General features: G+C 44.2%; 5 protein-coding genes across 5 annotated transcripts; 1 reads left to right on the forward strand and 4 right to left on the reverse strand.

Annotated features, from left to right (window-relative positions):
- Positions 1–34: 34 nt before the first annotated feature.
- KLTH0B00396g (KLTH0B00396p) lies at positions 35–4,558 on the reverse strand (the record flags this gene model as incomplete). The annotated part of the gene is made up of 1 exon (XM_002551769.1): positions 35–4,558. The coding sequence occupies one exon, from the start codon at positions 4,556–4,558 to the stop codon at positions 35–37; it is 4,524 nt and encodes a 1,507-aa protein (XP_002551815.1).
- Positions 4,559–6,322: 1,764 nt separating this feature from the next.
- Positions 6,323–8,098, reverse strand: DAK2 (dihydroxyacetone kinase; the record flags this gene model as incomplete). The annotated part of the gene is made up of 1 exon (XM_002551770.1): positions 6,323–8,098. One exon carries the CDS (start codon positions 8,096–8,098, stop codon positions 6,323–6,325), a length of 1,776 nt encoding a protein of 591 aa, XP_002551816.1.
- Positions 8,099–8,750: 652 nt separating this feature from the next.
- On the forward strand, positions 8,751–10,709 carry AQY3 (Aqy3p; the record flags this gene model as incomplete). Its single annotated transcript, XM_002551771.1, has 1 exon — positions 8,751–10,709. The coding sequence occupies one exon, from the start codon at positions 8,751–8,753 to the stop codon at positions 10,707–10,709; it is 1,959 nt and encodes a 652-aa protein (XP_002551817.1).
- Positions 10,710–11,213: 504 nt separating this feature from the next.
- KLTH0B00462g (KLTH0B00462p) lies at positions 11,214–12,812 on the reverse strand (the record flags this gene model as incomplete). The annotated part of the gene is made up of 1 exon (XM_002551772.1): positions 11,214–12,812. The coding sequence occupies one exon, from the start codon at positions 12,810–12,812 to the stop codon at positions 11,214–11,216; it is 1,599 nt and encodes a 532-aa protein (XP_002551818.1).
- A 700-nt stretch (positions 12,813–13,512) lies between these two features.
- On the reverse strand, positions 13,513–15,213 carry KLTH0B00484g (KLTH0B00484p; the record flags this gene model as incomplete). The annotated part of the gene is made up of 1 exon (XM_002551773.1): positions 13,513–15,213. One exon carries the CDS (start codon positions 15,211–15,213, stop codon positions 13,513–13,515), a length of 1,701 nt encoding a protein of 566 aa, XP_002551819.1.
- Between the last annotated feature and the right edge of the window lie 221 nt (positions 15,214–15,434).

Here is a 15,434-nt window from a genome sequence, read left to right on the forward strand (position 1 = left end):
TATTTAAACTAACACGAAATACGAGTGTAGCAGATTAGCATTTGGATTCTGAGTTGCGCGGCGCAGAGCGTGCTTGGCTGAGGCCCTTTTGATAAGCCTTTTTTGCCGCGTCCTCTAAGCGTTCATACTCTCCGCTTTCCTTGCACATTTGATGAAATGCGCCGTTCTGTTTCAGCAAGAGGTAGGGATGATTGTTTTCCTTTACAATACCGGAGTCCAGAACTATCACTTGGTCGTAATCTATAATGGTACTCATTCGATGCGCTACAGTTATTACGATTCCACCACTTGAAAAATCACGCACCACTTGTTGTATAGTTGCATCCGTCTCATGGTCGATGGAAGCAGTAGCTTCATCCAGTATCAAAATCTTAGATTTTTGCAACAGAGCCCGAGCCAAACAAAGAAGTTGACGTTGGCCTTGAGACATGTTTTCTCCACCTTCGCTCACCAAAGAGCCCAGTGAATTGAAAGTCCTTACGTCATCCGTGCCTGAGAAGAGCCCAATACGTCTCGCAAAATGCGTTAGTTCTTGATCTGAGTACCGGCCAAAAGGGTCAATGTTGGATTTGATTGTTCCCGAGAATAATGACGGATCTTGTGGGATGACTGTGAGCTCTCTTCGGAGAGTTTGAAGGTTCAGCGAGGCAATGTCTATCCCGCCAATTCGGATAGTACCATTTGTAAGCTCGATAAGCCGAAAAAGTGACATCATAACTGTCGATTTTCCTGATCCTGTTCTCCCAACGATAGCCACTTTTGAGTTGGGGAGAAGTGTAAATGAAACATTTTTCAGAACATCCGGAAGGTGCGGTGCATACCTGACGTAAACATGATCAAAACTTATTTCAGCACCACCTGACCATTGAGTATTGATAAGAGCCCCAGCTTTAGTGTCCTCGCAGTCAATCTCCGTGTATTCTTTGATCCTTTCCACTGATGTCATCTTGATTTCAACATTTGAGGAGACTGTTGCAGTCCAAAGGGCACTTTGAGAAAATGGCATTGCGTACGTCAGAGCCAACCCTGCGAGGCCTGCGCCGAGCTCCTTAGCATTCAGGAGCGAGAGAGTGGCAGTTGCGCCTAAAACTAATGACCCCAGTACTTCAACTCGGAGGCACAACCATAGCTGAACAACAGACACATAGTAAGCAGGCCTATTGTTCAGATCAAGCTTTCTGAAAAGCTGTCCCATACAGCTTTTTTCCTTCCCAAACCCCCTAATCGTAACAAATCCTGACAAAAGCTCAGAGAACTGCTCAAATATGGGGGACCTTGTGATTCCTTCATACCGTTTTAAGTCTCTGAACGCAGGGATATAGGACGTAATCATCACCGCATAAATGATACCCAAGAGAAATGCAAAGATCAAGAACTTCGTTGCAATTACTGAGATTAGCAGCAAAATCGCTCCGAGGCTAGTGATGGCAAACAAGAGTTGCAATAAAAGAACCATCAGCTCCTGCTCTAAGATTTCAAAGTCCCTAGTTATTCGATTCAAAATTCTGCCAGCCGGTGTGAAGTCAAAAAAGGTCATTTTAGCGTGTAGGACGCGATTAAGTATTTCCGCAAAAACCTTCGAAGATGCTTCCAAACCTATGCATAGGAACTTTAGCATAATGAGAGTGGTCACAGAAGCATGGAAGAGCCCTATTGCTGCGTAAGTGCTTAGATAATAGATGGAAGACTTGTAGTGTTCATTTGCACCATCCCCCGAAGAGCACCAAATTTTTATCCAGAGATTCTGAGTCATTTCTATTCCATGAGTTAAACAGAGCAGCATTGTGAATGCTGTTATCGTCCTCCACCCTCCGAGGTGCTTCACCAGCCAGTTATAAACTTCGATCTTTATTGATCCATCTTCTTTGTGTTCTTCTCTACTAAATCCAGTGTCTGGTTGCAAAATCATTTCTTTCTTTGGTTTTTTGTTTGGTTTCATTTCAGCTTTTTCGAGTTTTGAGGGCTTTGAATAATCAAATTCAGAATCAAAATTAAAGTCTCTGGCTTTCCCTATCTTGCTAACTCTTCCATTATCCAACAATATAATCATATCTGCATGCTTTTGAACTAATGCAATGTTATGAGTCGCCAAAATGCACGTTTTTCCTTTCATTAGTGGACCCATTATGCACTTTTGAAAAATCCATACAGCCATTCCCGGATCAACAGCGCTCAAGCAATCGTCAAGCAATAAATGTTCAGCACCAGAATAAACTGCCCTTGCTAATGCCAACCGTTGCCTCTGTCCGCCAGAAAGAGTCATGCCTTTGTCCCCTACAACAGTTTCGTCACCTTCTTGCATTTCAAGTATATCCTCTTCCAAACCGCAAGCATGAAGAACCTCCTGGTATCTTTTTGTGTTGAATTGACTCGAGAAAACGATGTTTTCCTTCACTGTGGCGTTTGTGATCCAAGGAGTCTGTGAGCAGAATGCAAAAGAGCAGCGATCGTCATGCATATATCCCCTTGGAACTCTTATTGATCCTTCAATCAAATCAAGTTCTCCAAGAAGAGCTAGAAGAACGCTGCTTTTACCTGATCCTGAAGGGCCTATAATGACATTCAGCTTGTGCAACTCAAAATCAATGGTCAAGTTTTTCAACATAAAGCCTGTATCGAACCGGTTCCAAGTCAAAGACGCATTTCGAAATCCCATTTCAGTAAAAGAGTCTTTCAAAATTTCATGTTTCTTCGTGTTTGATCTATTGAGAAATTTCTCTATCCTCTGTATAGAGACCGTTGTTTGAATAATTGTGCCAAGCATCGTGGCGAGCTGGGTAAGGGGATTTCTCAAAAGCGCAAATAGCGTTAAGGCAGTATACGCAGAAGCAACGGTAATTTTTTGCTTCTGTAAGTATATCGAGGCACCAAATGTCGCGGCAGTAACTAGGGTTGGTGTCAAAAACCAAACCAGATGCAAAGTAGCCCAACAAAACAGTTTTTTTGTGAGGAAGGAACACTCGGAGCTTCTGAAACCCATTATAAGCTCCTGGAAATGGTTTTCCCAGCAAAGGAACTTAACGTTTTTGATGGAGCCCAGCATCGCGCTAATGGCATTTGTTTTCTTATCAGTCATGGCCAATGCTTCTGATTGATAAGTTTGCATCAGGGTTGCAATCTTCACGTTGAAGGGAAGAAGGATGATTATTACCGAAACTCCAACAAAAGCCGACCAACCAAGCATCTGATATAGTAATGAGATAGCAACTGTTGTCATGATGCCTGCCTGAACCAAATAGTGCAACGACCCACAGAGTTCTGATACTGCTGTAGAGTCAATAGCAACAAGGTTTATTACCTCCCCGTTCGTGGCTCCGCACCTTGTCTTGGACTCTGAAGAAAACAAGCTCTGCTTGAGAGCTTTCCTGGAAATCTCAGCGGTAATTATTGATTTCAGCTGAAAACATACTCGAGCGCCCAGATAAACGGCCTGTGATTCACAAAGGGCTGCTATGATTTTGGAAACAATCATTACAAAGACGCAAACCCAGGCCACTCGGATATTGGAGCCACTGGGATTCTCTATGTACTCAAGAATCTTTTTCATTTGAAGGGTGGGCATAAATGAGGCAATAGCACCAGCTAAACTCCAAGTACATTGCATGATTATGCTCTTCCAGCAGAACGCTGTCAAACGTTTTATCAAAGATGTACAGCCATGGCTTCTATCAGAATATCTCTTGATCACAGGCAGGGTGCGATATTTGGGTTGCAAATCAAAAATGTCCTGAAATCTCAGCTGCTTCTGGCTACGCCTAAATATCAAGCCATCTAGCCATGAAAATGTCAAGGAGTGGAATATTGAAGAAGATCCTTCAGGAGCTGGTGGCGCATCGTTCTGGTTAAGTGGCGGGTCTGTAAGGCCGAAAGACTGCTGCGATGAAAGTGCCAATATGCTAAGCACCCCAGCCAAGAATGTTCCGCCAGTGACGTATTTCCCTTCCAAGCTTTTCACTTGAGATCTTAAGAAAACCAGTGTGAAATGTAACACCTTTACGCAAAAGATAAAGCCAAACAATAGAAAGTTCAGCGCTCTCAATTTTTGGAAAGTTATGAATGATTTCCCACCACGATGAAGAGATACAATGCGACAAAGAGAGGAAACCAGTAATGAAAACCAAAATATTTGACTTGAAAGAATCCATGGTGCTTCTTCCTGGGTTCTGTTGACCGCTCTTTGAAGGCTTAACTCTAACACAATGCAAAGAATTATGGTAAGAAGTTCTGCATAGCTTTTCAACAATTCTTTTCCAAACACCTTTTTGACAACTTGTTCACAGTCTTGCTGGCTTGACTCGCAGAGTACGCGCCATTCCAGTTGAGGGTAGCTTGAAGCATGCTCAGTTATTTGATGTTCCGGTTTTCTGCTGATAAGCGATGTTGAAGCATCTGCTTCTGGAGCTTCATACCCACACGCGTTTCTTTGCGATGCCCAATATAACCTCAGTAAGTCCCATCCCAGAAGTACAAAGCTTCCACCAGACAATGGAACAAGAAAACTGTAGAGAAATGCCACGGTTGAACGCAGCTTCTCTGTTTCTGTTGCGAATTGCATCATCAGTTGTTCACTTCTTGCAACGGTTGAGCAGCGCTCGCATAGGAGGGTATATATAGTCGTCAAAACAGCACCCTGTTAGAGAAGAGAAAGCAGCATGTCCAAGTTGAGTGACGACACGCTGGTACTTCGAGACTCAATGCACTTAATCCCGCGTACCTGAGGCCAACACGCGAGATCGAAGCAAGCCTCATTCTTTAGAGGACCCTGAAAGTTGGGTGCAGTTCATTTTCACAGCATATGAAAGCGATGTCATCCCCTTCGTAAGAAATGTGCAACTAGGACACTGAACATTTTCCGCCAACATGAGGCAAGCGAATCAGATACGAGCGGCTCCCCGTATGTTTATGTAATTATACGCTCGCTCGGAGTTCTAAAAGCTGTTTTGATTCTTTTCGCTTCAATTTGGCTTGTTCTTTTTTTGAAAAGATACGGGTCATTGGAAAATCATATCCTTGTGGTACATTTAGGGGTAACTGGGGCATTAAAAGACGAGATACGTCATCTAACTTGGGGTGCGTTATCCCTCCGATTCTTTGTGATCTCATGACATGTTAACACGAGGTGCCGAGACACAACTCACACGGGCCTTCCGTTGAAGCCAGCTTCACGAAAAACTACAACCTCATTTGGATCAGTTGAGTATTCTGGTGAATAGAATGGTGGCTAATACGACCTCATAGCCTATCGGCAGACTTGGTTGACCGTAAATGCCGTAATGGCGTTTGCGTTCCCATTTCTTTTTCCTCGGAGTTCAGGTTCATTTTCATGTAGGGATTTCTAGTCAGCAACATACGCCTCTGTCACTTAAGCAGAAGGAATTCCTCATTCTCGTAGAGACCTGGTGATGGCTCTTTTCGTTAAACGATTCCAAGGGCAAAAGTCTCCAGTGCAGTGTCTTTTGTCAAGCTCGAACTGTTCGGAAAGTTAACGAAGGCAAGCAGCCAGCTCGAAGCTTCGCTCGATCATCCGCTTTAATCGCTTTTTGCGGTAGCGACGCACTGTCCCGGATCGTGAGTGGTCGTGCGCTGTCTTGTACACTTGATGCTAAATAAATGGATTCGCAGTTTTCATAATATAACCAGCTTGGGGTAAAAAAAGGTCCACGTAATTGCGCGGTAGCCGCCATTATTCATGTGAAATGGTTATCAAACAACGGCTTTTATGAATAAGTTTTTACAGCTGTTCGCCAAAAGTCTTTAAAAGGACATCAGAGCCCTTGGCGAGGACAGAGGATTGGCAGACAAACGAGAGCCCGTTCCATGTCCTGCTTTTAAAGCTAAGCGCCACCACATGTCTCTTTCTATCACGCATCAAGGACTCGCACTTCCCTCTCCATTGAAAGCGCAAATTATTCGTTTCCAACTCGGCTTCTAAAATATTCTATGCCAGCACTACTAATTTTGCCAGGGTATATTGAGTCTAATAAAGTTTTTGTGATCATGTAACCACAGAAGGTCTCATGGCAATTGGAAACTAAATTCAAAGGATCAACAGCCAGGCGAGTTCATCCAGCGCTTCTAACAACTATACCAAATTTACGTCTGGGTATTATAATACACGTGCTTTTGTCAATAATTCAGAACTTCGCGTCTTTTCACGATACTGTGGGGTGAAGTTTCGCATGTTTGCTTAAGTTAAGCTTTGCATTAATGATTGCAAGTTAATGCCTCTGTTTTTGGAGAATAACGTTGGGAAAGTTGTTTCCCGTTTGGCTTTTGTGACCGTTCTGCAGTCAATATCTATTTTATGTTCGTCAGGTATTTATTAATATCCAGCGGCACTAACAAGACCATCTAACAAAGCAGCCAGCCCGACGGCGCCCGGATCTGGTAATCCTCCTTCATCATCGAGCTTGCTTAATTCCTCTTTTGCAACGTACGACGCACGGCCTACTAGAGCATCCATCTTTCTCGTTTTTTCGGCACCCTTGAAAGCGGCATCAACAGCAGTCCTAGGATCTTGGCCCGAATTCAACGCCTCAACAAAAGGCTGAAGGGCATCAATTAGTGTTCTGTACCCAGGGCGAGCACGAGTATACTTATAAAGCGCATCCAAAGCAGTTTTTGATGCTTCTCTAAAAGTATCTACTGTAAGGGTCTTGTCTCCGGAGTCGCTGATACCTTTCGCAAGTGCTGACAAGTATATAGAGTACAGTCCTCCCGATGTACCACCCATGGAGTCTTCCACGATGTAAGCGATGTCTTCAATTCCGTGTGCGGCATCCGTGAGACGCAAAGTGTGTTTCTGAATAGCTTCCTCTAAGGCCCTGCCGCCAGAAACGAGCGTTGTGCCGCAATCGCCATCACCTGCAATAGTGTCATACCAAGTAACTTTGGGTTCGACTTCCTTCACCTTTGCAATCCCTGACTGCAGTATTTTGGAGAAGGTTTCATAATTTGCCGTCACGCCTGAAGGTTTTTCGTTCTTAACTGTCTCTAGAGGGGGCGCTGTTGGAACTTTGCCCCCGGCAAGCACTTTCCACTCTTGTGCCGAATGATAATTTTGATTCCATCCGCTTGCATTTGTGGGGTAATCAAAGTACCTCATGATGTCAGGGCCGGCTTTAGATGCGTTCAGAAGCGTGATGCCGAACCCTGGACCGTTCAAGGCCGTAATGAATGTGCCGCTCATTGTTCTTTTGGGAACAATACTAAATTTCTTAATCAGTTGTTCAGACACAACTTCGGTAGCGTAGCCCAATTCAAGGTTGGACATGCCGCCCATATTGTTGATCATAAGAACCACATCTTCTTCGGGGCTAAACTCGACAAAAGTGTTATCCTCCTTCTCTCCTAGAACTAGAGGTAGAAGTTCAGTTACAAGCTGCGGAATTGATGGCAGTGGGGACCGTCTCTCGGTGCCGGATTCATTGTGAATTCCCATGCCTATTTCATATTCATCAGGCCCCAAGTTATTTTCAGGCTTGTGGCCCGGGACCGTACAGTGGTCAAGAGATCCCGCAATTGTAGCACTATTTTCAACAACCGCCCTGGCAATCTTAGCAACTTCTGATAACTCCAGCCCGTGAGAAGCAGCGGCGCCAGCAATTTTATGAACAAGAACGGTTGCGCCTAGCCCACGGCGACCAACGAGAGATCCTTTTTTCTTTCCAACCGAAACATCGTCTCCGACCGCCACGAGCTCCACATTCATGCCTGCTGCCTTTGCTCTTTCGGCAGCAAGGCCAAAATGAATTATATCGCCAGTGTAGTTTTTAACAATCAGCAGGGTGCCCTTTGGCGACTCTACAGCTTTGAGCGCCGAAAAAATCTGCTTAGTGGAGGGAGAGGCAAAGATAGCGCCAGCAGCAATTGCATCGAGCGCACCATCGCCTACAAACCCAGCGTGCGTAGGCTCGTGACCACTGCCGCCTCCCGACACTAACGTCACTTTGGGTTTGTTTTTAGCGCTTGGGGCTGAAGCAGCCCTGAATACGACTCTGTCATGTTCGATCACGGTGAGACCGGGATTGCTGCGAGCAAGTCCTAGTAGGTAAGGCGCAACGATATTTCCGTCTGATTTGAATTGTTTTTGAGACATTACAATGCTTATTTCATCAGCAGTTGATGAGCTTTAAATAAAAGGTTACAAACACCAGACATCATGCAACCAAGCTACGACAGCTGCTTGCGTTCGACTTATAACTGGTGGGATATCAGATCTCGACCAAAGATTGAGCTATTTTTACTGTCACAAAGGAAAGTCATATGACCTTAGGCTGCTTTATTATTGCGGAGCCCCGCGGGAATTTGCAACCTAAACTCGTGGTATCAACATTTGAGACCATTATAGAGTGCTGGCCTTTGTTGTTTGAGAGGCCTGCCGCATAGTTCTGAGGAATCTCCGTTATTTCGCTAGATAATTAGATAACCCATGGCGCCATTTTGAAGGCACGAGTGGCAAAGCTACGAGCCGGCAAATTTTATCCGGTGGTGTCCCCTTGTCAGATTACGTACTCTTGCAGCATTTACTGTGGTGCTGCACCTAGGCAACCTGTGAAGTTCATTTAATTTATCGCGGGGTTGTGACCGCAACAAACCGGAGTTCAGCTACGGCAAAATTGTCCCCTTCAAATGGTATAATCTCCACACATTTTATCGCGCAGAAGCCTCACTCTTTATAAGCAGCTCTTCTCTTTAATTTTTCTGCCGGCACCCAAATGGGATTACAGGAGTCTTAATATGATTAATTAATGGTGGGAGAATCAATAATGCCTTCTTCGTCGTCATCGTCGTCGATATCTTCTTCTTCTTCTGATGTACCACGCGCTACTAGAGAACAGAGGGGAAGGGAAGGAGAAACAGAGCAGGTCAAGTGGTCGGGAAACCTTAAGGATTCCAGTCAAAAAACAAAAAGGGGAGACAGAACTTCAGTGGATGTCGGTGTTGCTCGTGGAGTTAGTTCTGGACGGAAAGCCACACATACAGAAGGCACGAAAAATGTACTGTCTCGATTAACGCCTCTGAATAAACCTGCGGCAGAAGATGCGCAGCCTCGCCATCAAAAGAGGCACCCTGTGGGGACAGCTTTTTCTTCACCGAATCTAAAGTCCTTAAATACTCCCCTCAGTCGTGAGCAGGCGCGGCTTATGGAGTATTACCTCTCCACTGCAGTACCTAGGAGCAATAATAACTATGTTGACCCACTTTATCGCCACCTCAACCCATCTGTTGGTAGCACGAAAAGCAGGCCTGTCTGGAGTTTGAACCAGCCGTTGCCGCATGTTCTGGATCATTCGCTAGCTGAAAAAATGCTAAAGAAGAACACAGATGTCAAATCTCGTGCTTCTTCGAGGCCCGAGTCCCGTGAAATGTCCCGTGCAGGCTCTTTGGCATCTATGAACGATTGGAAGAAATTAATTGGCCGCTCAGGTTCTTGGAGAAAGCTCAACGATGTTGAGGCCCAAATTCCAGGCGCTACTAAAAACTCAGGGCTAACGAGGAACCGGAAACATTCTCAAAGTCAAATAGAATTCGCGAATAATCAGAGACGAGCTCATCATGCCGCTTCTTTTCAACTGGGAGATGAAAGTTGTACACCATCGCTGAGAGGCGAGGATGTCCCTGCCCAAATTCAAAACCAAAAACAGGCTGGTACCGCACCCACAGCCGAGGAGTTGCTTGAAAAGCGCTTTAGATCGAGCCTCGATGGAGCAACTCCCCTCGATGGAGGTCGCCTTGGGACAGGTGACTCCGAATCAGAACAGCTTGCATTCACAAACTACTGGGCGAAGATTAGGTACCGCTTGCGGGAGCCTTTTGCAGAGTTTCTAGGAACCCTTATACTTGTTATATTCGGTGTAGGTGGTAACCTTCAAGCTACCGTAACTAACGGGAGCGGCGGCTCGTATGAGTCTCTGTCATTTGCATGGGGGTTTGGTTGTATGCTAGGCGTTTATGTCGCTGGTGGTGTCAGTGGTGGTCATATTAACCCGGCTGTAACTATATCGATGGCTATATTTCGAAAGTTTCCTTGGAAAAAGGTTCCCGTATACATATTTGCTCAGATTGTAGGTGCTTTTTTTGGTGGAGCAATGGCATATGGTTACTTTTGGAGCTCAATAACTGAATTCGAAGGTGGCACTCATATACGAACAGCTGCTTCTGGTGCATGTTTATTCACTAACCCCAAGTCTTACGTTACCTGGCGTAACGCTTTCTTTGACGAGTTTATTGGCGCGTCTATGCTTGTAGGGTGTTTGATGGCTTTATTGGACGATAGCAATTCGCCACCGACAAATGGTATGACTGCTTTGATTGTCGGTTTTTTGGTGGCTGCTATCGGTATGGCTCTTGGATATCAAACAAGTTTCACAATTAACCCCGCGAGGGATCTAGGTCCAAGAATATTCGCCTCTATGATTGGTTATGGGCCACATGCATTTCATCTCACACATTGGTGGTGGACATGGGGTGCTTGGGGTGGTCCTATTGCTGGTGGGATCGCTGGAGCTTTGGTGTACGACATTTTTATCTTTACCGGTTGCGAATCTCCAGTTAACTATCCCGACAACGGATATATTGAGCATAGAGTTAGCAAAATTCTACATGCTGAATTCCATCCTCATGATAGCCCGAAATCCTCTGAAGTTGTTGTGGAAGAGGGGAGCAACAGTAAGGATGGGAGTACCAAATCAAACTCAGCCCATTGATTTTGCTTGGCATGTGCTGCCACCACGTTTTTGTTTTTTGTTCAATAGTTTTGCGCTGCAAGGTTTCATCACTTTAAAAGCAGCCATCAGGGATTAAGTCGTGATTTTACGCTCTTATTTAATGTGACATTTCAACTATATAGCAGGTTGATAGAGAAGCTTCTCTTGAAATCTCATGATTGGAAGGAAAATTCAAGAAGGCAAAAGCGATAGGTGTTCTTATTAGGAGGTATTTCAAATGTTGAGCGTGGTGGGAGAGCGTTGTTTCGAATAGTCTTTCCTAAAAAAAAAGTCTGGCGGAAGCCGACTTTTCGGAGAATTTTTAGTCTTTTAACGGTCCTCGATGACACTTCGTCATAAGCTGACTCAATTTGCATAAATCTAAAGACTTGTTTTTCTTCCCACCCTCTCCCTTTTACTCTCCTTACGCGCAGAGTGGCTCTTTAAGATATTTAGTATTGAGCCACAATCTTAACGGTTGGATGACATTTAGGTTGATCGCTATCATAATGTTTCGCTCAGCTCGATTTCTTCATTTTTGAGCAGATAAAAGAGTCGCTCAGCAACTTCAGCCGCCTTCTCGAAATCTGATAGATGCTTCAAATCTATTATATCCGCAGCTTTTCTTCCTTTGGGTAAGAAATGTTCGAGCCTGGCCATGAGCTCTTTAATGTGCATGGGAGGGAAGTAATGGAAAAGAAGGTTCTCTCCCATTTCCTTTTTCCTTTGGCTGATGGCACTCAGCTGGCTGTCTTTTGAGGGAAGAGAAGAAGCATTGGCCCAAACACCTGCTATGGCTGAGGCAGTAAGTTCAAAACTAGGCCATTTCAAAGGCGTAACTGTGACACCCACAAATGCGAGACTTGGGTCATCAATACTAAAAGTATCAAGGAATAAGCCGTCTACCATGGAGGCAGAGTCCTTTAGAACTTTCTGGCCCGATTTTATAACACTTAAGCCCGATACTCCCTCATTCAAAAATGGATAATGCCAGTGATATCCAGTCGAGAATATGATATGGTCAACACCTTCTACAATAGAGCCATCTTGAAAAATTACCTTGCGGTTTTCTGATGGCCGGAGCTCTTTAATCCTGGGCTTCTTTATAAGGCCTTCTGAAGTTGCAGCTTTTGTCAACCAAGGATATATTTCCTCCTTATCAGGAGTTCTGGACACTATGACCTCTTTGGCGACTGGGAAAACATATTGTAGTATGTCAATTCCGCTTAAGCCTGTCCCAACAAAAAGACACCTCTTGTTTTTAAATTTATCAAACTCTCTAAAGCTCTTTGAATGCAACACCGAATCCCTGTATCGAGCCACCCACTTTGACAACCCCTCAATTCTTGGAATATAAGGAATTGAATAGTGGCCATTGCTCACCAAGACTGCATCGAAGTCTTCTTCATACCAACGGGTTAAGCTACTGTTTTTCGGATTCTCTTTCACTGTTAGTCTCCACGATCCATTGCTGACCTTTTTTATTTTCACTACTTCGGAGTTGACTCTTATATGTTTTTCAAGCCGATGTGTTTTGGCGAAGTCTAAGAGGCTCTCAGTGATAGAGTAATTGGTAATTAATGGTGCAATGTTTGAATTTTGTTTTTCCTGATTCTCACTATATGGAATAAAGGAATTGCGGAGGTATCTTTGCGGAACGTTAGAATAAAGGTGCTGATAGATGCCACTCGCTGCCCAGGTTTTCGGACTTGGGGTATCAGGTCTCTCAGTAATCAATGGCTCAGAAAAAGTGTACCCTCTGTTGTAGAGCTCAGAGGGGGCTTCAGTCGGAGGTCTCAAAAACAGAGGGTCATCGTAACGTTCAGAATCCAAGTCTTTTTGCTCGATGAAATCAGGGGTATCGAAATTGGGGGACCAAATTCCGCCAATTGAGCTTTTTAATTCGAAACCTACGATTTTTTGGAATGCAGGATTTTTGTTTTCATTCGTGTTGGCTTCGTCAAATTTCCCGTCAGAGCTGTAAGCTAAATTGGTAGTTCCATCCTTGCGAGTATTGAGGAGTTCAAATAGCGAGGTCAGACCCGCGACTCCAGCGCCGATTATGGCAACAGATTTTATTTCCTTTCTTGCGTCTTTGGTCATTGCGGGAAGTTCTTTCGATCACTTTTTATTCAACCTCACCGAAATTACCCTCGAACAGCGATTTTGGTCTCGAAATATATCGATATCTGGTTTTTCCCTTAGGCTTAATAGCCAATAGGGGTCGAGGGTCTTCATAAGGACTCCGCATACCACGGTACTCACATATGACTTTTCACCTAAACATGTACTCTAACTCTTTTGACCTCTGATCACAGCTCAGATGTGGTGTCCCCTGGCGCCACATTGACTTCAAAAAAAAATGATTATGTAATTGCACCAGACTATGGCTTTTGAGCCCCCTTTTGTTCCTTCTTGGGTAGAAAAGGATTCGACTCAGGTCAACGCGATAGACCCCGTCAGTTTAACCTAATTGTTACAAGTTTTCCTAATTGTATCAATTTCATTGTGATTTTTTGAGCAGAACAGGGCTTCCCGCGTGGAATATTCGTTAATTTTAAAAAATCTTAATTTAATGGAAAATTTAGACGCCTTGCCGCTTTCAAGCTCACTAAAATCATGAATAATACAAAGAAGAATGTTAACATCTATAGTGAATCTATACATATATATATCTGATTCGGTAGTTCATAATGGGAGAGATACACAGTATCAAGATGTGCACCAGACTCGGCGTCCAATAATAGTTAGCTACAACTAGGTTGTTAGGAAGGAAAAAAGCTTCTTGGTTTATCAGAAGCAATTAGTTGCGGACTATCCTGTGCAAAGATTTCTTAATGTGAGCCGAAACGCCCACTTTGAATATTTCATCAAGCTGCTCCAGCGTAAAGCGCATTGTTTCTGGGATACATAGGAACGTCAAAATCCAAACAACAATATTAAAAGCGCCGTAGAAATAAAGACCTCCTGAAGCTGTCATTGAAGATTCCATTTTTGGCCATGTCATGCTCAAACAGAAGTCTAGAATCCAATTCACAAACATACAGGTGGCACTGTGTGCCATTCTCACGGTTATGGACGAGGTCTCAGCTACCAAAGTGAAGCTTACAGGTCCAATCCCAGCACCGTAAAACAAAACGTACACATACATTGAAGCCAGGCCTGCACCCAGTCTGCTTTGTGCATCGTTAACGTTGAGAACACCTCCCAACCAAAATAAACACAAGGCCTCCATGGGTAGAGTAAATAGAAGCATTTTCCTTCTCCCAAAACGGTCAATCAGCTGCGTCGACAAAAATGTTGCTAAGAAACAACCACCTCCAATACCAATTGAGCCTGCAATTGCTGTAACGGAGTCAACACCGGCATTCGTTAAAATTGTTGTTGTATAAGATACTAAGATGTTGACACCTCCATACTGCTGACCCAGAATTCCAATCAGTGAAACGATTAAGGCGAACCTGTTTCTCCTGTTAGTGAAAAGAGACAAAAACTGCTGCCAAGAAGATAACTGATTTTCTAATTCAGACTCGAACTTAAGGGATTGATGAAGAATGTAAAAGTCCCGCGCACCCGAGAGTTCGTGAGGTCTAAGTTTCATTAATGAGTACAAAGACTCTCTTGTTTTGCCGTGGGCGATAAGCCATCTTGGGGATTCAGGTGGAAAAAAGATTAAAATTCCTGTGACGAATGGAGCAACCGCCGAAGACCCTATCATAAGGCGCCATGAAAGTGATCCGCTTATATTGACGAAAGCCCGATTGAAAACCGAGCCCAAGCATACACCGAGCGCTATGAATGTTTGCCATAGCATTAAAATGGCGCCGCGAGATATCGCTGGAGAACACTCGGCTGTGTAAATTGGTACAGTGGAAGAGTTCAAGCCCATTCCAATCCCAAGAAACAACCTCGCGAATAAAAGGCAGCCAAGTCCATTCGAGAACCCTTGGATGAGCGACCCAGCAAATCCAATGAAGCAACTCAAAAAAACAATCCATTTTCTTCCCACATAATTGTCGAGGTAGATAGTAAGAGGGGAGCCCAAACAAGCGGCAGCAAGGTATGGAGCAGCAACGGTAAGACCTTGTATATTAGGATCAGTGATATTGAACTGCTTTTGGTATTGTAAAACAGCACCTCCAATCGCACTTTCATCCATCCCGAAGTTAATAGCTGCGCATGAGGTACATAGAGCGGCTAACAGCATATGCTTAGATAGCGATGAAAGTGGCCTTTCTTGCGCTTGTTTAGCAACTCGACGGTCTTCATCGCTGTAGCTTTCGGTCTCAAGGATACCTGGGTTATTAGCCCACAATGCGCCCCGAGTCAACAGCTCTCGATGATCTTCCAATTCATATTCCCTTATAATTTGATCAACCTCAGAAAGAACTTCTTTTTCTGGCTCATACTCTTTAAAGACAGCTGCAACTTTGATTGATTGATCAGAAGATGCAACGTCGCCAACCTCTGTAACTTCCCCATTTAACTTTTCTTCCACTGTCATTGTGATATAGCCTCCGATTCAAATGGGAAGGACCGATATGAGCAGAAAGTTAAACGCAGCTGACGGTTTTTGTATTGTCAGTTTTGACTTTGCGTTAGACTTGGTGTTTGTTCCCAGATGCCCTTTGACTGTGACTTCGCAGCCAATAATTTATGCTTTCCACTGGCGCCATAACAAGAGTCTCTGGCGAAAGTTTCCTGCAGTCCGTGACTTTCGAATAA

Source organism: Lachancea thermotolerans (genome assembly GCF_000142805.1).
Source record: "Lachancea thermotolerans CBS 6340 chromosome B complete sequence".
NCBI classification, from domain to species: Eukaryota; Fungi; Ascomycota; class Saccharomycetes; order Saccharomycetales; family Saccharomycetaceae; genus Lachancea; species Lachancea thermotolerans.